Source organism: Nipponia nippon, unplaced genomic scaffold (genome assembly GCF_047370975.1).
Source record: "Nipponia nippon isolate SJK-2023a ecotype South Korea unplaced genomic scaffold, ASM4737097v1 scaffold_2, whole genome shotgun sequence".
Lineage (NCBI taxonomy): Eukaryota > Metazoa > Chordata > Aves > Pelecaniformes > Threskiornithidae > Nipponia > Nipponia nippon.
This window is the reverse complement of record NW_028262336.1, coordinates 93,689,473-93,715,922: the sequence shown is the minus strand read 5'-3', so window position 1 is coordinate 93,715,922 and position 26,450 is coordinate 93,689,473. Positions and strand designations below refer to the sequence as shown.

Below are 26,450 nucleotides of genomic sequence, written 5' to 3'. Positions count from 1 at the left end.
AAAATCTTCATTCTGAACTGAAAATTTTTGCATGACTTCTTCATTACTATTAGCTGCTAAATGAATTTCTTTTTAAAGTAGAAAACTTCTAAAACTAAAGCTATTTATAGAAAGAAAACATAACTTTTTTTTGCAAACATAGGCTTTTCTCATTTGTAAAAAACATGCAACATGCCCTGTTATATTTCTTGTGTGTTTTGACTTAAAGTGTGACAGCTTGGTGCCAAATTTTTTGTAGCTCACTATACTGTGAGTTGTCATGAATGATGTTACACTGATAGTGTCGTAGCAGATATGTAAGAGTATTTACTTGTAAATTAAATAAACACTTGTGCTAGCGTATTGCAGTTCATTTTCACTGCTTAGATTTTGATAGTTATTGTTTCTCTCCTGTGGTTACAGAAGACAATATAAATGTGAAAGTTTCACTTCTAATTAAGGAGGCATAATTGTACTGGTAAACCTTCTGGATATGTTTACACTGTCAAAGTTTGTAGAGGAAAGGTATGCTGTGGTTGTGACGGCCTCAGAAAATGCTAATGATGCTGGGAATGGTGCAACAAAACCTTCAGTTCATAAATCCTGAGAAATTGTAAGTCGTGTGTATTATATTGCGGTAAATACTTTGACAACGTAGTTCCTATTTTAACCTCTATATGGGGAAATACAAAACAGCAGTTCCAAAACTTCGGGTTGTTACCTGAATTGGGATTGTGACAGGTGGAAGCAGGGTCACAACAATGAGCAAAAATCTTCTTTTGTCAATTCTGTAATAATTCAGAGCATTGGTTAAAAACTCTCTCAGCTGTATTTGTATAAAAAAGAATTGGATTTCATATTGAGTACTGGATGTGAAGCTGAAAGTTATAGTTAGTAGTATTAAAATATCAGAGAAGAGTTAGAGTCTGAGAAATGTAGTTGTTCAGGGCTTTTGAAAGCTGCTCTGGTGCTGGGACACCCATTTGTGTCTCTTCCCCATACCCCAGAATATTTCCAGAGGAACTCAAGTGAAGATAAGAGTTGACTTTAATTAAATTTCCCAAAAAGTTTTGTTTTCTTGCTAAGAAATATCTAAGGTTTTACGGTCTCTGCATTTTGAGGCATCAAGTTTGTTGTGTACTGTATATCCCTTCCTACAGAGGGGACTATTTCTTACGTACTGTCATTGAAAACTCTTCTTTCTGCCTGTCAGTGGCAGTAGGGGCCTTTTGCTACCTAGTCGTTTCTCCTGGTTTTGGGTGCTCCAGAAAGAAGCTCTGTTTTTTTCTTCATCCTATATAATTTTTACTTTTTTAATGCTCTGTAACCTTATATTTTGTTATCATCCAGATATATTTTTTTTGCACTTTACTCTTTCATCTGCAATAATGGTAGCCATCATAGATGTGTTTTCTTATCAAGAGGAATGAACTGTAGAAAGGAACGAAGTTTCTTCACCAATGGTTACAGTAACCTGTAAATGGTTGGAGGGGATCAGCTGTTTGTACTGTTGGTTTCCAATTCAGGGATCAGCGTGTTACTGTCAACCCAAAGACATTTTTGCAAATTATGAAGGAACCTACTAGCTGCTTAATTTAAGTGCTCGTTGTGACTTAATTTATTGGCAGTAGCCATTAACTGTTGTTTCATTGGTCATTCATAGTCTGCAGCTGGTGTATGCAAAGCAACAATGTTACAGGAGGATAAAGGTAAGATACCTTTAGAAGTACAGTGAGAATCTTTTTTGGAAACAGGTGATCCATGTAAAAACAAAGGCTACAATGTATGCATCACTGTCAGGTGGGCTCTTTGAAAGTGTGGGGTTGTGGTTTTGGTTGTTTGTTTTGTTTTAAAATCTGCAGTAGTTGTGTTACTGTAGCTGGTGGCCCAAGGATAAAGCAAGCAAGGTTTATAGGAAGAGGTAATGAATTTGGAAAAAGTGAACAAACTTTTGGGCTCAGAATCCTTTCAGTTTTTAACAATGAGCAAAATGTAAGGTAAACACAGACCAACGTCAATAGAGTTTTTCTGGATCAGAAGCTAAACTTTTATAATTAAGATCTCTTGGGAGGGAAAAAAGGAATTTAGCACCCAGTAGACAGAGGGAGAAAAAGGTGGGAGCAGGGGCACTCTTTCCGTGAAGATCATGCCTGAGACTTTGAAGTGGGTTATTTGATTTATGAAAAAGGTTTTTCTTCCTGTCTAGGAGTTTTGCTTATTGATTGTTTGAATTCCTTCTGTGGTGCAGTAGCTTAGTTTTGTCTGGGAAGTTTTTCTCCATACATTGAGCCTCTCAAATGTGAGTACTCCTACGCTTAGTGTGTCTTGGCTTTAGAAATCTGATAAATCTTCATAAACGCTGCATCTGTCTGTAGAATTGGGAGATTGCGTTCTGAAATGTTTTGCCATGGCATGGTCTTATCTTGTACTTAACAGAAGGAGATAAACATCAGTATACAGGTGCATGTCTCCAGCAATGCAAAGCTGTTGCAGTATGCTGAAAATTAACTTGCTTTTAGTTTATTCCCTTCCTGTTTCAGTGGGATGAAAGTAGGAATAGCCCTTTGCTCTAACACAGCTTGGGCTAACAAGTGAGCATTTTTCTTGATGGGCTGTAAAAGGGCAGGTGGAACCAGCATATTTCATACATCTCGATAAAAAGCTTGACAAAGGTACTTTAAGAAGGTTGTGAAGCCCCTGTACTTCTAGTAAAAAACAGTCACGTCCTGGGAGTTTGTAGGGGCTGGGATTTGGGAAATGTGCTGAATTGCCTAACAAGCTTACAAAAGTGTTTTTTTACAAGCTAAGATATTGCAAATACATTGCTTTGTTAAATGAAGGACGGGAATGGATTTACCTTTTGTAGCTAAAGGTGGTTATAGCTGCTTGAACTAACTGCAAGCTGCTCTTTTGATGGCAAAGCATGCCATGTCTCCATAGAAAGGATTGGGACTGCCACTGAGAGGTTCCAGATAATCTTTGCCTTGAATTTCACTGCTACAGATAGGCGTAGTTTTCCACCCTGCCCATCCCCCCCCCCCCCCCCCCCCCAAGATATATTCATTCTTCTCTATTGTACTGGCTCAGCCACCTGAATTTGTCACAGCAAAAAATTTTGTTGTAAGATGCTGCCAGCAACTACTTGGCTGCCATCCCACCACAAGAATAGCCTGCGTCCAAGTTCTGATGCCAAATCATGTGTAGGTTAACCTTTGTAAACCATCTCAAATCAGTGCACGCTGTCTCTGGGGAACGAATCTGGCCTATTTATAGGAATACTTTGCCTCTATTAGATAGCTTGCATGCAAACTATGCAATTAATGCCTTTAGCAGTTGTTGCTGAGAAGCCTCCCCACTGTGAGGCAATGTCTGTGAGAAACTACCCTTGTAGAAAGTAAATCCTCTTTTCACCGTGAGATGCCACATACTGAGTTATTGAATATGGACATATCAGTAAGGTGTCTATCGCTGAAATAGTGTCATGTGCAGGAATGAGTTACAGTTTATGTCTGTTCACTTTCATCTAACATATGACATGGGTGGCAACTAGCAACATTTAAGTGAAAGAGGTTGTGACCTGTGATCCAGGATGTCATGCGAGGACCGTAAACACCGCAAGGCATACCGTAAGCTGACGTCAGTTAAATTTCAGATGCCATACTTGAATGCTAGCACTTAACATAGCGCAATGGTCCAGCCGCTAGCAGTTAGCACAGAGAGAAAGCTTAAATGACCAGGTGTTCTCCAAAATCTGAATAGTAGGACAAATCTTTTGAGAGGAAAGTTGGTAAATGTTTTGTGTTTTGTTTTGGTTTTTTCCCTTTCTCTAAACTTGCTTTAATTAAGGATGAGAAATAGGCTTTTATTTCCAGAAGATAATTCTTTATCTCCCCCTATAATAAAGAAGTGTCACAACGAACAGGTTAAGGTAGGGGTCTTATTGTGTGAAGTACTCCTCCTTTCTCTATTTTATGTCTTTGATCTATTAATCTTGTATTATCTCCATCCAGGATTAGGTTAAAATTGTTGGCCTATAGTTGGGTAACAAGATTACCTCCAAAATGCCTGCTGCTTTTCGCTATATGTAAAATTGAATGATTCACACTTCAACACTTTTGTAAATGTGGCAGCAGAAAAACACTGGTAGAAAAGATTCATGGGCTTTAGCCATTGTTACTGCTCCTTTAGATTTTTTTTTCCTGTGAAAATGAGAATCTTAAAACACTCAGGCTGTTCTGTAAACAGTTTAATAATTTTTCAGTGTTTTTATAAACAAACATAATAGGATGACAGGCAACCACAAACAGAAATTTAAGAAACAAGGCATGACAAGTTTTGACAAGGAAAAAGCAATACTCTCTTGTATCTTTAATGACACTTTTGGGTTTTTTTAGGTACTTAAGAGAAAATGTAGTTTATATACGGCAGACACAATTGCTTGTAAGATGGGGGATTATTTACAGTATGAGACAATATCTAACCTGAAGGGTTGCAAGCACTTCAGCAGCAAGTCTTGAGAATTTAAAATGAACTTTGAAAAGAGTGTGGAATGGAAGGGAAACAAAGGCAATGTATTTCAATAAGTTTAATGCAGATTGTTTTGTGGGTGTAGGTAGGATTAGTCACCTGCATATCGTAGGGTTCATAAGAAGCAGTTCTGCATAAAAATATTTTGAGGGTTTTTTTTCTATTTTGTTATACACCATACAGAGTATGATGCAGTATCATGCTGTCGAATGGCATACAGAAAGCAACTGTTCTGGTTGTTTATTAAGTATGGTGTTTGTAAGGTACCTGAAAATGTTCTTTCACTTTGGTCAGTGCTGTAAGGCATTAGCTGGAGTTAATGTCTAGTTTGGGTATAGCACTGTATGAAAAGTGTGTGGGTGGGGAGAAGGGAAGAGAGAAAAAGAAGTCCAAGTAGAGAACTAGAAAACAACATGACCTTTTATAGGGAAAGGCTAAAAGAGTTGCGGTAGTTCAGTTGAAAAAGAGAAGCCTAGGAAATTCAAGTCTTCAAATATTTAAAAACTATGGTCTCCTCTCATAGCTGTCTATACTTTAAGGGCAGTAATGATCAAGGTGTGGCCAAGGAACGTACACCTGAATTCTACGCCTAATTCTGCACCTACTTCTACAAAGCATATTTGAGTAAATTTATTTTGCTTCTAGGTTTAATGTGTGACCAATACTGAAAATAAAAATAGTGTTGAGTAGATAAATTACTATATGATTTATAGGCTAGTACATAAATCCCATATATGTGAGTGTGATAATACTGCAGTAACATGGAGAACAGTGTAGTTTCAAGGAAATTAATTTATATGGTGGATCTTTTCTTTGAGAATATTGTGAACCGCCCACTTGAAAGCTGTCTTGTCGTATCTCGGTCGTAAAGCCCTGGCATCTTACGTGCTTTCATGCATATTATTGTATGAGATCACCTTACTTTTTTTCTGCAGTCCTGCAGTTTGAGAGCAAGAACTGTTTAGATCCATGGGGAGGGGGAAGATAGGGAAGGGAAAGAAATAGAAATTAACTCTTCCCCCATTAAAAGTCCTATGCATGCTTATCTTACAGTTTCAGTTATTTTAGATAAATGAGGAAACACATCATCTTCTTGGTTTAATTAAAAATATCGACAAATAATGGCTATACTTATAATGTCACTATCTGAAGACAAATGAACAAAACAAAGAGAGGCAGGCTAGAAGGGAGAGCGTTTACAGAGATCCTTGCCTTTGTAACTGTCATTGGTAAGGAGAAATCTCAAAACATAGTAAGGTTTTGTGGAAGTTTTTATCAACTGTTGATGATAAACTCAGTTACTCGCCCAGTATTAGCTTTGAGGTTCAGAAGAGTGAAATAAAAACGTCGATTTTGGTCATTAGGAAGTATTTCTAAAAACAATTCATGGACTTCAGCAATAACAAATACTTTAATGATTATTTGATGAGGAAAAAAATTGGTGATTAACTCATGTTCGTATTTATGTTGGAGCTGCTTTTCCTTTGTCAGAATTTTGCTATAGTTAATGGAATTTACTTTTTGCTGCCATCCTCCGTGTTTCAAGTTTTTAAATGTTTCCTTTTGTTTTGGCAGAGAACTGATTGTTGTCTAATGGTAGACTTGGCTTTTCTATGCAGTGGAATGCCAGAAGCATCACAGCCTCACTTTGTACCTTGCAATAATAATTTAGCATAAACACTGTAATTGCTGTATTTACCTTCATTTTATAAGCTGGAAAAACATAGTTATAAATTACATGAATTTAGAAGGCAGTAGCATCAGTTTGAGTGCAGGAGGAAAAGAGAAACAGTACTAAATTGATTAAAAAATGAGCTAACCAAGGTGGTTCTGGAACTACATATTGACAAATACATGCTCATGAAGATGCAACCCAAAATTTGACACCAAGATAATGACTTAATTCATTCTATTTTAGACCTAATTAAGCCTTTTTTATGTCATTTTTATGTCATCAGGTTACTACTGGTAATACTGCATTACTTGATAGCCTTACTATTATCTTTCTCCGCATCCTAATTCTAATCCTACTTTTCTTTTGTGCCTGTCTTGAATAAGAGAATGGTTTCTCTGGGTAAAGGGTTTGTGTCTGGTCAAGTTTTTCAGTGCTGATGTCCAACTACAGCCATCAAAAATGGTGATTTTAGGGGTGCTCTGTGTCACCAAACTGCAGAGTTCTATCGTTTAGTCAACTAAGTGGTGGTGGGATCTTAACTTTGGATGACTGATGGTGTTGGTAGACTGGAATGAATTGCTATGTTCCCACAAGGTACTGAGCAAAGCAACCTTAAAAAATCCAGCCAAATAAAATCTCTAAATATCAATTGCAAAATTACATTCACATTCTTAAAAGTGGTTATATAACACTTAGAACTTGTAGTTGTGACTGATTTGGGGGGAAAAAAACAAATCAATATCAGTAACACAAAGACTCAATTGCCTACATGTGATAGTTTCTTACAGATCTGTTTCGGTATTGGAGGCGTTATTGATTCTCAACTCCTTCCCAAGTCATTAGTTGATGAAAGTACATACTAAGTTCCTGTACAGTAAATAACTGCTTCATTAGTTGTGTTATATATGCTCAGAGCTGGTCTCGGTTAATTCTTGTCTGGCTTTTCATGGAAAGCTGAGCTCTGTAATCTGTCACGTAATCAGCTTGGTTACACAGAGGCTGCATACATACCAACTGTTTTCTGTATGTCTTATAAATGTTAGTAAATTAGGACATTATGGTACAACTCTCTTATAATTTTTGAAGACACATGCCTTGAACCTGTGCTGAGGCAGCAGTACCAAGTAGAGCTCTTCATGTCCTCAGAAAGATAAAAAACCTACCACATAGAAGTATTAGATGTATTCTAAACTGGGATTTGGTATCTTTCTCTCTCTTTACCAGTATCAGTAACTGACTTAAAATTTCTCTTTTACTTAAATGTAAAATTTGTATGTTAATTATTTGCTAAAGCATTACTAAATCCATTTATAGAAGCTAAATAGCTTTTACTCCAAGGTATGAAAGAAAATAAACAAACAAACAAAACACTGACCTAAAGGACTGACGGTAACATCTGTGAAATTGTGCCATAATTTCAGTTAAATTTAAAACCATGGAAATAAAAGTAAATATATAACTAACATGGAAATATGAGTAAAATACCTTAACCGAAGGCAGCATAATTTTAGGTTATTTAAGCTTATATATTTTCATATTAAAATGTAATGTTCAGTTACAGAATGTAGATTGGATTGAGTTCTTGAAATAACAGAAAACAGCCATCTCTGAAAGTCATCTTAATTCAAGCTTTTGCTCCAAGCGCTCTATATCAGGTCAGCTGTAGCTTTGCCTGGCTGTGTCTTGAAGAAGTCCAAGGATGGAGGTTCTGCAACCACTCTGGGGAACCTCTTCTTGTGCTGTGCTATGACTTGTGGTCAAGACTGCATTAAAAATAAAACAACTTGTATTTTTCAGCTTTTATAACTGAAAGTTATGTACAGCAGCACTGTTGCTTAGTAATTCTGATTCGATTTGCATGGTTTTAGAATGTTGTGTCTTGTGTTGTTTCAAAAACAGGTCTTGGTATTCTTTGTGTGTTTTGGACTGCTACTGAGCCATGAGTTAGTGTCCAGAAAATAACCACGTGACTGCATGTTTTTCATGAATGATAACCAAGTTAGAGCTCAGTACTGTGCATGTTACATTACAGTTGTTTTCTTCTCCTTGTGCAGTACTTTGAGTTTATTAATGTTAAAAATTCACCTGACATCTTATCCTATGGTCACAGGGGGCAGTGAGCTTTAGATTTTGGTGTCATCTAGAACTATGTATAATCATCACCAATTGCCACCTTGCTATCCAGTCCTTTGTCTTAACATTTGTAGGATGCAGTGCAGACCAATGGAACATAGCCACTGTTAACTAATCCTCTGGAAGAGGGACTGTTGTATTCATACCCTTCCTTTCCCATGTTTCAGTATGTGAGAAAGGATTCTTCTTTCTTCTTGTGCCTTAACAATTCAGTTTATTTAAGAACCTTTGGTGAAGGATCTTACCAAAGCTATCTCAACAACAGTCTTTCCACCCCCTCCTCCCTGCCTCCTTGCCCCTCTGCTCATTTTCTTCATCTCTCAGAGAAGTCTAATAGCTGTGGGTGGGACATCTTCTATCTGCCAGAAGTATCGTCTTCACCCGAAAGCTCACAGCGTTCTCACGAGCCTACAAATTCTGGTCTCTGTTATAGCTTATGTAAGCTTGCTTATAAGGGTCTATATAACTCCTAGGATTTCATGTGATTGCTGCTTTTAAAAATACTGTGTGATGTTTTACTGTTTTTCATTCTTCTGGTACAGGTGTTGAATTAAAGCATGTCAGCAGTTTTGTATTTTGGCTCTTGCAGAGCTCTTGGGTGAATACTTGCTGGTCCTGGTGCGTTTTATTGTCATCGCTGTATTTATTCTAAGACCTTTTATATTGTAATATCAGTTTGAGAAATTTGCTTAGATGTATATTTCAACAATAACTTTAGTTTGGAAACCTTCCAAATCTCTGTTGTAGAGATTTAGTTCAGAAATAAATTAAAAAAGGAAAAGCTTACATAGTACAGCTTTTTCTTTCTTTATTAATCCTTTTGCATGTCAGTCATTTATCAGCCTTGTCATGTGTCAGGTTTCTTGCATCTGCTTTGAAATGTCTTTATTATTAACTTTTATCAAATTAATCCTCCAGAATATTTTTGGTCAGTCTTTATTTTGACTTCTTTTTTGTTTGGTTGGTATAATTAACCTCCCTTTTTCTTTTGAAGGATGTCCATTAATTTTTGAGTTTTAAACGAAATTCACTACCCCTTTACTGTTTTGCCTAAGCCATCAGTAGTAATGGCCTTGGAATAAAGTTGTCTGGGAAGTCACAAAAACATGAAACATGGGGTTTTTTTATCATGAAATAATAATTCCTCACAGTTTAAAAATATTTTTTATAATATCTTAAATATCTAATTTTTTCTGAGCTTTTGGCTGTTTTCTTGAACTTTATAGCAACTCATGCTCTCTATGTATAGCATTCTGTATGTAACTATCTACATGGTTGTCCTGGTTTCAGCTGGGATGGAGTTAATTTTCGTCTTGGTAGCCGGTATGGGGCTGTCTTTTGGGTTTAGGATGAGAACAATGTCGATGATAGGCTGATGCTTTGATTCTTGCGAAGTAGTGCTAAGCTGTTGCTAAATAGGTGCTAAGTGGTGCTCACACTGGTCAAGGACTTTTCAGCTTCCCCTGCTCTGCCAGGTGCACAAGAAGCTGGGAGGGGGCACAGCCGGGGGGGGCTGACCCAAACTGGCCATAGGGCTAGTCCATACCATATGACGTCATGCTCAGTATATAAGCTGGGGGAAGAAGAAGGAAGGGGGGGACATTGGGTATGATGGCGTTTGTCTTCCCAAGTAACCGTTACGCGTGATGGAGCCCTGCTTTCCTGGGGATGGCTGAACACCTGCCTGCCCATGGGAAGTAGTGAATGAATTCCTTGCTTTGCTTTGTTTGCGTGCACAGTTTTTGCTTTGCCTATTTAACTGTTCTAATTTATTTTACTTCAATTATTAAACTGTTCTTATCTCAACCCATGAGTTTTCTCCCTTTTACCCTTCTGATTCTCTCCCGCATCCCACCAAGGGGGGAGTGAGCGAGTGGCTGCGTGGTGCTTAGTTGCTGGCTGGGGTTAAACCACGACAATGGTGAAGCGAGAGCTATATACATTTTTAATCTTCACAATAAAAAGATAGTATGCAGCCACTGAAGAGGAATAGAGTTCTCAGTTTGACTCAGACTTTCCTAGTCTTACATTACGTGGTGGTGAAATAAGTGACTACTGAATCTGCATTTCGATGTGATTGATAATTACCTCTGGGTTACGGAACTTGGTTGGTTACTTCCAGTAGAGAAAGTTGTTCTCTGTGTCTCCTGTGTTCATGCAGGATTGAAGAAGTGGAAATAAAGTCATGGGTGAGATGGGCAAAAGTTCCTTAAAGACTGATGCTAAGCAGCTGGTGATTACCATCTTTTATTCGGGGAAAATTCTGTTTTCTTTCATCCTTTCAATCTGCTTAATTCCCTACTTCCTAACAAGTGCTTCAGATTTTGACATCTTTAATATTAAGAATTTATACTTTGTTAGATGATTTTTGAATGTGAACTACCTGTCAAAGTATTTATCAATAACTTTTGCAATTGTTTTAAAGCTGGAAATAAAACAGCTGTTTACTTTTATTTACATAAGCCTTGAGGGTAGTTACCGTTGCAAATACTGACAATACTGTTAATGCAATTTAAAAGCGTATCACAAATAATACCCTAAAAGTGCAGCTGTACAATTTATTAAAACCTACCACATGCAGATCTGACAACTTAATTTGTATCCTGTCCTTCAGTGATTTCTTACCCTGTTTACAGATGCCAATGAAAAGAGATGAGCATTACAGCATTCAGTGAAGGCCATCTAATTTGAGCTTTTTGAAGGCATAAGGAAGTAAGTTCAACAGCTGCTCAGCCCTTTCAGAGAGTACCCTGCTTAGTAGTTTCTTTTTTATTGAAGTGAGCCTTATCCACATGCATTTCTCCCTTTCCCAGTTGCTTGCTTGGAGAAGAACAGTGGGTGTCCCAAAACCAGCCTCTTGTAGAACTGTGTGATGAGACACCTCTTGTTTCTAGGATTTCCGACTCTCGTTCATGGCTTTACAAGTGCTTGTTTTATGTTCTTCTGTTGGGAATGGAGATTATAAGGGAAAGTTGATTCTAGTTTTTAGTTTTGCTTACATAGTTTAGGTAAAGCATTTGGTGAGTAAAATATATTACATTTGGGAAGGAGCAAGCATAGAGTCTAAGATTTTGATGGCTGTATTATTGGAGATGGGTAATGTGGCTGTGAAGATGTTATTAGGTTTTATGTTTGGTTCAAGCGCAGTTTTTCTTAATTTTTCTGTTGTGAAATGCTTGTGAAGGATGTGCTGCCAGTCTCATAATACAGTTTTAAACCTTTTTGTGTTTTAAAAAAATAAAATTGCATTTCCAGAAGTAGGAATTTTATGGAAGAAAATAGAGCTGCAAAAAGCATACGTCAGACTGTATATCACACTGTGGGAGGTACTGCTATGAACACCTCACTAAAGCAAGTGTTAAAATGTCTTAAAATGCATGCTCTCTGTGTAAGAACTTGATAAAAAGCATGCTGAAAACTTGCTTTTGATACTTAATTTTTGGAACAGAGTAATTTCAGGGAGGCTGGAGGGGAAAAAACCCAATACACGTGCCAGTAATTAAAAACAGAAGAATGGTGTGTGGGTCTGGGGAGGTGTGAGAGAGAATGATGGACTGTCAGGCTAACCTAATAATAGACCCACACTTCTGTTTGCATGTCAAATGTATTAAAGAATAATTCTAGAACTATCACTGGTTGCTCAAGCTTTTATATAAATAGTTCTTGTCTTTTGGAAATGGATGAGAAGCTGGGTTAGTAAAGGTGACTAAAAAATCATGACAGAAATACAGGCTTTGAAGCACTTGAAGTATTGCAGGGAGCACTGGGGTGCCCTCTGCCTTTGGTGATGCCTAGCAGACACCTCCTTACCAGGTCCTGTCTCAGGACCTACTGACCCCAGGTATAAGGCAGCTCTCTTCTTCTCTCCTGTATTGTTGCAGGAGAGGGGAAAAATGCTGCTAGCTAGGGAGAGCTGTTAGGTCCGGACCCTTCGCCTCCCCGGTGTTGGTAGGAGGGGAAGGGACTGGCTCTGCAGCAAGATCAGAGAGGCTGGGTGGGGAGCAGGAGGTTCCTGAAGGACAGCACGGTGGGTGCTTGCATTGGGCCTCACCATCAAATGCTGGACTAGTATTGCTTACACAATGACATATCTTTTTGTAGTTTTTGGTATCGCGTATGTTTAGGATTGTAATGCTCCTAAATTATTGGTCTTTACCCCATTTGTGCTGAAAGTTTCAGGTAGAAGTAACGTAGGAAGAAGCTAATGTATTGGTTTTGTTTAAAGAACTGCACTTTTTTTTTTCTCTTTTTTTTCCTTTTTTTTTTTTTTTTCTTTTCCTTGGCTCTGAGCATATGCTGTGCTTTCCTTAGGTCATGATTTCACTGACAAAATAGATTTTACTGCTAGATAATTAACTTGTGTTTGCTTCCCCACATTTAAAAAAAGGGGGGGCGGCAGGAATGACAAACATTCTGCTTTTACTATGTAATGCGAAAAAAAAAACCACCACCCTTTTTTGTTTGTTTTGTTCTAAAAAGACGTTGGCTTCCTTAGCTGGTATTTTTATTGCAAGTCAAGTGTCATAGACAGCTGAGAGAGATGTAGACTTTAAATTTTGTCAGCTAAACATGTGAGAACTTGAGCTTGGGAATGCATATTTTATTAATTCCTTTCTGGGGTTTCAGCTTGACCTGGGTTGGAGACTACACTTAAGGAAGTGGTGTATTCCCAGGAGTAAAACGCTAGGTGGCTGGGATGCAAGTTTAACTGCCAGGGCAACTGAGGTGCTGTAGAGGCTGTGCAGCAGTTTTAGGAATGTCAGCAATACTTTAAAGACAGGCTTAAGTACCTTGGTATCTGTTCATCTAAACGCTTACCTAGTCCCAACCAGGATTTTGTGATTCTGTGTGCTTTCTGGAGGGTGCAAATAGGTTTTTGCTAGTATAATTCCACTTAAAACTTAGTGAGATTTTAATAGTGATACAATACAGTACCTTGTGTTATTTTAACTTTATGGCTTTGCATCTTTAAAGAGTGAAATAGGGAAACAGTTTACATTTAGTTCCTGTAAGGCAATTATAAAACTGGTTTGACCATACTAGAAAGAATGGCTACAGATGGTTCACTGTCAAATCTGAGGCTGCATGAAGGCATCTTCTAGGTCAAGTTTTATTTGATAACTGTCATTAAACACCTGGATGATGGAGCATGAAGTACTAAGCTTAAACACAAGATGAAGCTCCTTAGGAATGCGAAGCTGTTAGTGCTCAGGGTCAGAGTTCAAACTGATGTTAACAAATTGGAGAAGTGATAGGAGAATAAAAATACACTTGGATAGCAATAATCATCCGTATCAGTACAAGATACAGAGGAAGATATACCAGATGCACAAGATACAGAGCAAGATGTACAGGACATAGGAACTAAGTCTTTAAATGTGATTGCAAAAAGGAAAGGCACGGTCTTTTCTCCATAGATGTGCAGAAAACAAGAGGCAGCAGAAGGCAGTGCAGCGAGGTTAGACGTTAGGAAAAACTTCACTTTTCTGGGTGTGAGAATATTAATAGTAAAATTGCCAAGAATGTCACTGAATGTACATTTCTCATTCCTTACAGATGTTTGCCTTGTGGATAAAGGACCGGTTGGTCCTAGTTTTGGCAGGGCTTTTGAATCTTTCTAAAATCTTCTCTATTCTTTTTCACCCTTAAGTTCCATTTTATTTTATCTGATAGTTTGTATAATACTACACTATTCTTTAAATAAAAAGCTCAGAAGCTGAAGGGAAGAACAGTGTCAGTTGCCTTCCCAGTACTGTTGTGCAGGTTATAGGGTATGAAGAAGCCTTGTTTAAAATTTGATTTTCATATTTAGCATAATAATGTTTTAAAATGTGTTGTTTTTTTTTTTTTTAACAGCTTTAATGATAGTGCCTCAGTAAAATTTGTAAGATTGCAGTGTAATTCCTTTATACAACTGAAATTCAGCAGAACATTTTGAAACCTTATTAAGAGAACTCCCAAGTTTTTAAAATAGCTAATATAGGAGGTAAGGTTCTTCTGTTATGGAACAATACTGGCACCCAGTGGTGGTCTCGTACCAGTGTATTCTTTGAAGTTGCACTTTGCATTATTGTTAAAATTGTTCTCTCTTCTTTTGTGGTGTTACCAAGTATGAGAAATTTGAAAGCTCACTGCGATTTTTTTTTTTTTCCTTTAAAACCTTACCTTTTGTATGGCATGATTGTATAAATTTGCTTTCTTAGCAAAGCATTGGAAGGAACATTCCAATTTCTGCATACACACATTGCAAATAGCTGTATAAAATTTACTAAAAAACTTCAACATTGTTTTATGTGGCTGGCACTTAATTACAAGAAGTACTGTTAGTGCAGTTTGTGTTTTCTGCTAATATTGCAGTGATTATGTGAAGAGTTGTGAATCTGAAATATGTAAATTTTATAGAACATGTTTTTAATATTAATTTCCCTTATTTGCTTCTCTCCTTAAAGAAAGCTTCTCCTTAACACACTGTTAATTGTAGAGATGATAGGAGAAAGTTACAGTGGATTTATAGTAAAATGTAATAAGGGATAGAAAAATGATGGAAGATTTGTGTTTGTGCATGAACTGTTAATTACAAATAGAGAAAACATTCTTTTCAAGAAAGCTGCATGTGAAAAATAAATATTATTAGGAAAGTTGTTTACCTGGTGGATTTAATTCTAGAAAAAAGCTCTTATTTTAAACCTTTTAAAGTGTGTGTGTGTGTGTGTGTACATGTGCATGTTTGTCTGCAGATCAAGTATTTGATCCAGCAGTATAGAGCAGACAAGCAAAAATCCATCTTCCTTTGATACCGCCAATTTCTTCAGTGTTTCAGACATAAGTGGTAATAGTGTCGCAGTACAGAAATCTGTCTATTTAGGCCACGTCAGGTGTAATCTGTTCTTGATGAAGTAAAGCAGAAGGTAAAATGAGTTCAGTAGAGGCACAGGTGAGATTGGTACTACAGACTTATAGCCCTTAGCAGTGGGAAATACAAAAAGGAGAATGTGCACAGCTATAATGTGCAAAAGTGGGTTATTAAATTGATATCATTCTTGATATGAAGGAGCAGTGGGAAGACAGCTCTGCCTGTCACTGATGTAATATGTTTTTCTGTGTATTACAAAGGAAGAATTATTGAAATCTGTTTTTCGTAGCAGCTTATTGAGAACATTTTGACAGAAAAATTGCAGATTTGGATTTATATGTGAATGGTTCACATAGAAAATGCTGATTCGTTACTAATGGCTTTGTTTTAATGTTTCATTTGAAGGTAAGGTAAGAATCTAGGTACTTTCTAGGAGATGTTCTTGTGACAAAAGCTGTTGCTAAGAGGATTGTACTGCTACATGTCTCAGATGAGTGGAGCTGGGTGGGAGGAATAAGCAAGGTATGCTTGCTGAAACCTGAGAGATAATGTGGAAGAATTGCAGTAGAAACATTTATTTTTCTCTCTCTTCTGGTCTCCGCTCTCAAGAGAATGCTCCACAAATAATGATCTCAACCATTTGCGGCAGCTTTGCGCCCATTTGGTTGTAAACTGATTTTATTTCCTTTTTTTTTTTTTTTTTTTAATTTGTATTAATGTTCCAAGGCCACAAAATCCCTATGTGACTCATGCAGCATTACTTGCTATAATTCCTTTGAAATCAGTTGAATTGTCTGCATTACTTCAATTTATAACTTTTGAGGTTGTTTTAAAAATGTGCAAGAAAGAAGTCTAGTGAGTACTTCTTTTCTCGGAAACCAAAGGTGCTTGCAGTGTATGTTATTCTAGTTATCAGTCCTCACAGAGGGAAGTTCAATGTGGTTTTGTGTGTGTGTATTGGGTTCTTTTTTGTGGTGGTTTTAAACTTCTTTTTTTTTTTTTTTTTAATTTCCTAGAAAATACAAACATCTCTCTACAATGCTTTCGATTTTGGTGGATAAAACCAAAAATTAAGCTGCTAGCTGGAACATAGTTGCCTGCTTTTAAGTCTTTCAGGCTTATCTTCCAGGGTAATATTATCTGCATTGTATGTTAAGGAAGTAATTTGTCTTGTTGCTGTCAGTGCAAGATGTCAGTGGTCAGCTACTGGCTAGCCTTTGACTTCTTAGAGAGCTTTGTGGAGCTTGGCTGCTTTTCCCTCTATGCTTCTCACCCGTTTATTTTACCATTTATTTATTCGCTCCTTCACCTTAAGCAAAAGTGCATAATTCTGAAGTGTTTGTTTACAGGAAGGACGAAGGGAAATTTGTTGATTGTGGCAGCAGCATTTCTGTGCCAGGTTATTCCTTGGGCCCCCTTGCTTTTTATAGAAAAGGTGGGGACAGCTTGGGATGGAGGTATGGAGGTATGGAGAGCAAGAATTGACAAGGATACTGCTTGTAAGGCACCGCCAGGTCCCTCTTGGGGACTGGGAGCTCATGAGCTGCTTCCAGCAGTGTGGTCTGGTTCATGGGTGGTTTAGGATTGCTTCCTACCCCTTGGCAATAGGAAATGTGTTGGATTAATATAATAGGATCACACTGTAGTTCAGCTTTCATTATCTGAGGTTGTGACAGGTTGTGGTATTTTGCAAAACTGGCAGAAGGGGTGACGTGGATGTTGTGAGGCACTCGAATATAATAGAGAGACAGAGCTGCAAGGCTGTTCTCTTTGACTCCAGAGGAGGTTTTTCCTGTCTTTGGTTTTGTTCAGGGTCAGATTTTTTTTCCTTCATCTAATATAGAAAACAAAAAGATTGAGTGACCTTATGCTGTAAAGGTCCTACCTGCAGCACATCATGTGCCCTTATTAAAAGCAGATAGAAAAGGAGACGCTGTTTCCTTCAGAGCCTGGAAGAAGAATTTTGGACTTAATCCATATGTTGTGGGGGGAAGGATTATGCCAGCTGAAGAGTTAATTTTGCCTGTTGTAACTCCCTTTTCATATTTGAGAGACATAGATATATGTTCTTCTGTATAAATACATTTATTTTAAAACAAAAATTTCCTACTGTCATTTTTGTTTGTTTGTTTTTTTTTTCTTAAATAATTTGTGGGCCTGTAGCAGGAAATATGCAAAACTAAAACTTAAGTAGTTCTTATAGGAGACTGTCTAGACAATGAGGAGAAAATAAAATAATTTATTTTAAATAAGAACTTTCTGTAAGGTTGTAAAGAAAATCTAAGCATGTATTTGGAGTACTCATTGCTGTATAAAGTAGTCTGTATAAGAGAGTTCTTAGGGCAAAATGGAAAAGACTGACTTGATATGTATTAGTTCCAGGCTTCTATTAAAGAAGGAGAAATCTGTGCTTTGGCTAATTCTGGTGTACAGTGTTTCCTGGTTGCAGTTTGTTCCCCAATCAATTCCTGACCATTTCTGATGAAATCTGTACTTTCACATCCTCTTGCACAGAAGCAATGCCTGATGCGTTACTGGAAATCTCTGCTAATTTTGTTTTTTTCTCTGCTGAAGTTCTTCAGCATAGTTGTTGATTTGATCTTTTTTCTTGAAAGTAATTTTGATCCTGCTCTTATGCATTTAAGTAATTTATGCTTTCATGTAATAAATATCTACAAAAAACAAACCAACCGACCCCAAACTATAAAATATCCCCCCCCTTTGATGTTCACAGATTTTGCTTTTTGAATACTATTTTAATAACCATGTTAAATCTTTTGGTGAAAAGCTTTAGTGTTTGCTTAAATCAAAATAACAGATGTCCCCAATGGCATTTCATGATTGGTGCCTCTGTTATGTTGGCAGAGATTTCAGTCCGGTGGGCAATGTTTCTGGTAAGTGCTGTTGCTTTTCAATTAGCAGATGTCAAAAATGAATAGTCTTTTCCAGTAGGTTTCTCTTCATCCTTCTGTCTCAAAAACCCTCCGAAGTAGTGAGACAAACGAAACTGAAAATTTATATATAAATTTTCATACAAAAAGTTATAAATTGAAAATTTTGAGTAAAGCAGAGTGGGATTTTGACAGCTGTGATTCAGTCTTCACTTTGAAGTAAGAAAGTAAAACATGACTCAGCAGTGAATTTTGTGATAGCAGAATTAATCTTGTCCTATATAGGGAAAATTTAATTCTGGGTCAGCTTCTTGTTTATTCCTTCTCTAAAAACATTTTTTTCCTGATGGAAAACGGTAGTGCTGATGTCTAAATACTAGGCTAAGTAACCCCAGAGGAGAACTGCAGTCCTGCTAGCTTCAGTAGAATTTGAAGAATGACTTCATTTGTGTTAGGAGCAGAAGAGGAGGAATCTTTCCACGACTTGCCCAACAGTCTAAAACTCAGATTTTGTACTCCCTCTAACCCCTGGTGTTGAACTTACATTCAATTTTACACTGAAGATGACAGAAGGTAAACTTGTAGAGTTTATGATACTGCTCTTTCTAGGAAGTCTTGTTGGTGTAATTAAACCACAGTTGAAGCCTCAAGAGTAGGATAGTGCCTGGAGGATGTATCTGTTTAAGTTTCCTCTGGCACAGAGTGGGAATGCTGTTATACTTTACCTTCTGACTGCAGCTAATGAGATCTGCTAATTCACAGTAGTTACCTGAATCTTCACAGGTCATAGTACTCGAGCTCAGAGTCGCTCAGCTGGGAAATCCTGCATTTCCATGCAAGCCACCAAATCTTGCCACCTTATTCTTCTCAAGCGTCTACCTTTTATATAAAAAATAGGATTGTTTCTTCTTATGTTTTATATATGCATTTTTTTTTTTTCCCATTCAGTACATCTGGGTTTTGGGCTGTTTTTGTTTTGTTTCTTTTTTTTTTTTTTTGGTGATGGTGGTCTGGTCTGTCAGGATTTTCTAGGTGTCAGTGTCTGACTTGAACATTTAGATCCCATCAAGTCTCTGGGTTAGAGCACAACTGGGATCATGAATTTGTATGGAAATGCTGGCAGGGCTGGGGTGGGTGATGTTAATTTTACCTGGGCTAGAATCAAAAAGGCCTATTAAGTGTACTTTCCATCAAATATTTTGCCTTGTTTATATGTTACACTGTGATGTTATTTTCGTTAAAAAGAAGTATTTCTTGAAGCACTCAGGAATATTTATTTTTAATATTTCTTAATGTATATTAAGCTTTCTTTTTTAAATCATTCTTTTATTCTTTGGGGAAAGGCGATTTCTTGGTAGTAGTTATTTAAATGTTATTTGGGCAAGTACTGTGTTTCAGACTGAGTATCTAGCAAATATCAATTATTTAATGATTGCTGTGATGTATTTAAATAAAATGAGCTGTGCAGAGAAGGCAGATTGCCAGCTACATAAAAATGAAAACTGGGGCTTCAATAGGAAATATTAGGCAAAGTGAATTACAAATGTCACAATTTCTGACCACTCAAGTCAAAATGATCTTTTTTTTTTTTTTTGAAGTGTTTTTGGAGGTTAGACTAGGTAAACCCTTTTGAATCGATCACCTGAATACATTTAAAACTTACTTAGTTTTCAGAGGAACAAATTTATTGTATGCTCACAGAATTTTTTGCAGGAAGATATTGATCCTGGATTACCACCATAGGGGTCACAAATGCATTTCCAAATGTGATTATGGAGGAGATTTTCTGTTCTTAACTTTTCCACCATATTTGACTATTGATACGCTGTAATGTGCTTCCATTTTTACCATTTTCTTTGTAGCCCAGGCAGGCAGGAATACATTTTCTAGGATGGCAGTGTTACGTGCCCCAGCCCTTGAGGGCTTAACTGTACGGTCTTGCTCTTTAGAAACAGATGTGGTTGTGTTGTGTGTGGGATGGATTTTTTTTGTTTTGTTTTTTCCTTGCAAGTGCATGAGTGAAAGTATGCCACTTATCTCAAGTAAAGCCCAAATGGTTGATTTTGAAACCAGGTTCCTATAATTTGGGGGAGCGGGCATGAGGGAACGTAGTGTTACCTTCTTCGACATAATCGGGATGATGGCTGTTGTTACTTTGTAAGTAGGGCTTTTGTTTCTTTGGTTGGTTGGTTGGGTTTTTTTGTTTAGAAATTATGGAAGAAGAAATCTCTTGCTCAGTCTCATCTCAGTGTAAGGAAACTGATTACATGAAGTCATTTTCCAAGTATTTTTAAATCTATGCTTTACCAGCACAAAAGATACAACCTAAAGGCAATAATATCCAGAAAAAATGTTTGCCTAATAGCTACATCATGTGATGTTCTAATATTATTTTTTTTCTTTAACAGGTATCTTTCAGATGAAGGAATTGAAGCTTGCATAAGTTCCTCTGAAAAAGTTAATACAAATGACATTATCCTAGTTGCCCTTAATGTAAGTTATTACTATGAAAACTTTTTTCTGACAAAAGATGCTAGAAATGATATATCTAATGGTTTAAGTGTAGGTTTGTGTGGCTAATTAAGTATACTGTTGTCCATGTGATTTACATAAAGGACAGAGTACCTCTCTCTCTCCTTATGTGTATAGGTTGTGAATTTTATTTGGAAATAACGCCTATTCCAAACTGTGAAACCTGGAGTAGAAAAAAGAACACGATTTGTAGTAGGAAAATATTTTTATGTTTATGAAACGTAAATCTAAAGTCAAAGTACAAGCAGTAATAAAATCAGAAGTGCTGTGTACTGACATGGGTATGAAATTGTGGTACAAAATACGAGTTTGTTGGGATGAGTAAAACACCCTTCCTTAGTTTGACTTCTGGACATGATACTCCTTAAAGCATATTCAAACTAATGGTGAATTTTCCTGTTGTGTACATATTTATGTAACTACAAACAGAAATCTGGATTAGTAGTTATTATTCCTGCCCACAAATAAATACAAAAATATACAAGATAGAGAAACAACTTGGAAGCAATAAACCTTAATTCTTCTAAGTGGGCTTGTGAATTGCTGTTTTTCAGAATTCTAATATATACATTGTTGGTAAACATTAGTAAGTCTGGTCCCTTTCAGTAACAATGAAAAGAGGGCAGCTACTTAATCCATGTATTTGTTCCTTATTTTTAATATATTCTATCAAAATCACGAGGGAGAGTTTTGAGAATTTTACATTTTCTTTGTTTAAAACTTCTCGGTCATCCATACTCAGAAGTTTTAAACTTTGCATGCCCTGTATATGGATTTATGTAAACTTCATCCTTTGTAATAACTATATGTAGTTCCAAGAGGGAAAACAACATCATAGAGCGCTTAAGAGAAAAGTATTCTTTTTTAATGAAATTGTGAACGAGAATTGTTGGGGATTATTTTGTCCATCTTCGAGATTCAACCACTGTTGGTTTAAGATGATACCCTGAGAAAAGTATCCCCTCTGCTCCTTTCATTTATTCTTTGAAGCATGTGTTCGATCACTCATATGTATGGATGCACCAAATCATGTCATGAAAAGAAGTAAAGCAAAATTATAGTGCAAAAATGCAAAGAATGTAATACAAAACATGCAGAGGATAAGCATTTGGTTTCTGGACTGTAGTAGCCTGCCTATATATATCTGAGAATGCATTACTGCTTTATAAAAAACTAAATAAAATACTTGCAAGTTGCTGGGTATTACCCTGCATGTAATTAGATGCTGGAACAACCACTAACATGATCATTTGTGCATGTGTGTGTTGTATTTCTGGTTTGTTTGATAGATAATAAAAATACAATAAACCAGAAATGTTATGCAAGTACTCCAAAGCCAGTTTTAATTGCTTATCAATATTTTTTGTCATTAAGTCAGTTGTTTTGATGACCAGAAGATTAAGTTGCCTGTTGGGTAAGTAGGGAATAGCAGTGTGGCTTGAATGACAGGATAACAATGAGTTTAGATTCCACTTCTTACAAATTCACAAATTCTTTTCTTGACTGCTAGGGACATGTTTCAGGCAGAAGAAACCAAGGAGTCAACTGAGAGTCAACTGACTTTTTTTTTTTTTTTTTTTTTTTTGGTATGCAAACTGCTTAAATAAGTATGAAATAGACATAAATGTACCTTCAGTCCTTCAAATGTTTTTATTTTATATAAGATCTTGCAAAGAGTTTGTAAGAATTGTGTCCCGTTCCTGTTGCTGTGATTGCAAAGCACCTTGCTGGAGACCTGTCAGTTATATGGATATGGAACATGCAGGAACAGTTTATAGGAGCCTGTGTGCTGTTCAGAGATAAATAACTGACAGATGACAGATCAGTTCCCTCAGGTGGACTGAGACTGAAAACCAAATGTGCTTTCTTACCACTATCTATGGCTATCTTGTGCAACAGAAAGTGGGTTGAGCATTTATCCACTCTGTAGATACTCAGAGTAAATATGCTAAACAAGCTTCCCTACAATTAGTTTTCTATTTGTAGGGTACAAATGTTTCTCGCTGAAAAAGAGCATAAACCACTTGTTTACAATGTTTTAGATACTGAAATATATTGCTGCTCAGTTCTAGACTAGGATGCTGGACCAATAGTCCATTGGCATATACTAATGGCAAGTTAGTGTACAAGTTCTACTAGTAATTACATTTAGCTCTTCTTCTTTTGGAAGTGTTTATGGTCATAATAAATAAGGAGGGTTTTCAGCTTCAGTACAGTAATCTGCACCAGCATGTTCTATTTAAAACAACAGGCGTATTTCAAGCAATGGAGTTTAGAAAACATGAGTGTTTTAGGCTGCACTGATGTGCTTTATTTTTTTTTTTTCTTAACACATGTAAATGCACTAAAAACCTCATGTGTTTAAGTTTGATTAGTTTTTTATTCCATTTCCTATTTTCACATACTGCGCCTTTTAGCCATCCAGTGCATCCTTTTGTCACACATCACCCTGATTGATGTACTTGTCCAAACAGTGTTAGGTGAGTAAAGTGCTTTTGTGGAGATTTGTTCCTTTGATCATATGAATTCTTCAGTTTATGTTGTCGGTGGCCATGTTGCACAGTTGCTGAATAATGTCATACAGCTGTCTGCCTCACTTCCAAAAGAAGTAATCAGGCATTTAAGTTAAAAAGCATTTAATAGAAATATGATGTAAGCTTTTAGTCCAGGTATAATTGCAAAAATCATCCCAACGTTTTATGAAGGATTTGTGCATGTAAAAACACACAAACTAAAAACGCTTTTCTCTAAGTGCCAGATGGAGAATGAAGAAAGACGTTTACTTCTATTAAACCTCAGAGTTACATCTAATAATTAAATGTTACTTAGTCATTTTGTTTCATTTATTAAAAGCATTTTAATCATCTTTGAAAATGTGCTTAAAACAGGAAGATAATTTAAAAAGCAAAAGGATTTCTTTTGTAAATTCTTTTAGTTGTTGAATTTTTTTCATCATATGCAGTTAGTGGGATGGTTTTTTATAGTCTATAAATAGTTGGCATTATGGAAGAAATACCCTTCTTTTTCCTATTTTGTGATGATAATTTTTTTTGAAACAGGATATTTTAGGTTAATATTCTCTTCTGTATTAATTTCAGACAGATTTAAGAACGATTGGCAAGAAATTCCTCCCCAGTGACATCAATGGTGGAAAGGTGGAAAAGGTAGACAATATTTTTACTTCACTTTTTCTGTGTTCTGTGATTTCTGTGTGATGACAGCCTTCTATGGTGCATTACTCTGGTTTTGTCATTATTTCACTTACAAAAGAACATAATATTTGAGTGCATTATAGGATAAATATATGAATATAGCAGTTTACCCATTAGGCTTCATAAAGAGAGGACATTTCTCAACATTGAAATGTGTAAATAAATGTGAACAATCCTAGCAACTTAATTTATCACTCAAAAGTAATTTAACCTGTTTGATCTTGACGTGGTATGAGAAGTTAATTTTTTTTTTCCCCTGCTTTATTCTTGCGAGTGCAACAAAGCAGGTTAGGAATAAAGCAAAGCAGCTGTATGATTATGATACATAGTGATATATGTTGATGCTGTATTACTTGACTTACTTATATTCAGGATTATAGCTATACATTTCATGTAATTTCCTATGACTGTGTATCCTACAGGTTAAGTGGATAAACCATGTTAGATGGTATAACACTTTATATACTGCAGAATATTATTATACTTGAAACTTGGATGTGCTAGATTTTTAACATATGTTGTATGTCTAGATAAAAGTTAAATTTGGCCCCTTCAGTACAGCCTTCCTGTTTTCTTCCTTACATGTGGTTAAGAGAGTGGATAAATGAAGGAATTTTATTTTCACCTAGTAGTAGTTCTCAATTCAAATTGTTATCCCTAACTTCCAAATATTGACAGTCTATATCACTGATGTGAAAGTTCTGGGGAAACATTTCGTTACTGTTGAAATTCAAATAGTGATAAATCAAGGCAGGTTTGTTTTAAGAAAGCAAAATTGATGAGAGGGGCTGTTACAAGTTGTTGGGATTTGTTTTTTTTCTGCTGATCCTATTGTCTAAATGGAACGGTGACTGCTGTAAACACTGGCTTCTACAAGAACAACAGCGGGAACATTATTGTCAGATATGAAGAGCCCACTTGAGAGAGAGTATATCGCAGGATCATAGTTTTTAGCGAGGCAGCAGTCTGTGCATGCAACATATTGCTTAAAATTTCTGGGAAAAGTTTTATTAACTTTATTTCTTGTTATGTGGAGCTATGTTTTTTGCAGATATTACTTAAAAAAAAAAATCTGATTGTTTACCTGTTTAGGTTTCTGGATAACATGCTGTTCAAGATACTTCAGTGCTTAAATAACTTTTTACCACTTAAAAGAATTTGATTTAGCTGTTTTGTATATCTAAGATGTTAATATTTTTCTTCCTCTTCAGTATCCCGTTTTTGAAATACAAAAAACAAGCAAAATAATTGCTTTCTATGGCATCTGGTTTTGCACTCTTCATTTCTCAGTTGCTTAATTGGAGTATTACTGAATTTTTCATTTCAGATCATGCAATATTCACAAGGTCCAAATATATTTGGTTAAATGTAATTCTCGAGTGTATTAAGGTTGTATGTGTGGTAATGCTTGCCTTATTTAGTTTTGCTGTTGAAACATGATTTCAATTCAAAGTGACTTTAATTGTACTGTTTTTTCAGAGTTTTGTTGCATTATGGTAGAATTTCTTTAGAGGTAGTTGTTCAGTTTTCATTCATCGCTTGGGAATATACCTAGTAACTTGTCCATTTCCTTTAGAGAGAATGTTTTCTAAATTTCTGTTGTCATTATGTAGTTCAAGTGGTCAATTAAAGGTAAAAGTGTCATTAATTTCCTCAAAGCTTTGATGGACGTTATATATGAGAATCTACTTACACGCTTTAAAGTGATTGCTTCTAGTTTAGCTGCTCAAGTCACCACTTGAATTGTTCATGTTTCTCAGCTCAAACTGGAGAAGGTGCAATTTTGCCATTTGTTTCCACAAAATAAAAAGCCTATGCACAGAAATGAGGGATGTTACTGGAAGTACAAAACAGTATCTATGTAGGATCCTAAATTTAAAAAAAAAAAAAAAAAGGAACTGTTTCTGAATGGAGCTTGATAAATTTCTTCATGGGATTGTGTGGTGATGCACCCCCCCTCCCCTTCCTCTGGACCACCTTATGATCACAGGGATTCCTGTCAAGGCTTTGGCCTCTGAGCAATGCCCATTTGCGACAGATTGTCTTAGAGTTGATGGAGATGGAGGACTGGATAATAGGATTGAATGCTGCAGGAATCCAGTCCAATCCAAACTTCCTTTTTGAAAGTTTGTTTGACTCGAAGTGTTTCTGTTTCCCAGATTGTCAGATAGTTGAGAGAGATCAGTGCTTACAGGCTCCTTCCATTTTTAATAGTTAAAGAGTGAAAATACAGAGGAAAAGGGTATTTTTTTCTCTTAGGTAATGATTCCTGACAACAGCAGAAGGAATTTTGAGAAGCTGGAGGAAACGGGCAGGACAGAAGATGACTGTGGCCCCTGATGGTCTTTAACGAAGACAAATGTTTGTTTAACAAATGATATTTGTTAAATCCTAGGGACTTACATAGCTCTATCAGTATTGTTAAGGAGCGAGGATTTTTTACATGTGAACTTCCAGTAAAATTTAGTTTGGTCTTACTTTAATCAACTGTCTTTATTTGGATCATAGATCTCAGAAAATTATTCTAAAAAAAGCCAAACCAAAACAAACACCTGCAAACCATTTGCTGGAGGATGATAATCCTCCAGGTTTTGAAAAGAAGATTGCACAGAAAAAAGTCGGTGTTTGAGAATGACTTGTATTTATAG

The 26,450-nt window shown here is 36.4% G+C and overlaps 1 protein-coding gene across 3 annotated transcripts in view; it reads left to right on the top strand.

Moving 5' to 3' along the window:
• Window positions 1-26,450, top strand: part of TDRD3 (tudor domain containing 3) — a 121,583-nt gene that overhangs the window by 26,184 nt on the left and 68,949 nt on the right. The window contains exons 2-4 of one of the 3 annotated variants that reach the window (XM_087757645.1): window positions 20,467-20,551; window positions 23,008-23,070; window positions 23,689-23,754. Coding sequence is in view for 1 of the 3 variants with exons in the window: in XM_087757644.1 (XP_087613770.1) it covers window positions 20,467-20,551; window positions 23,689-23,754 (151 nt within the window). In the remaining 2 variants the exon portion in view is untranslated. The remainder of the gene's footprint in view (window positions 1-20,466; window positions 20,552-23,007; window positions 23,071-23,688; window positions 23,755-26,450) is intronic. The other 2 variants (XM_087757644.1, XM_087757646.1) reach the window with 2 other exon arrangements.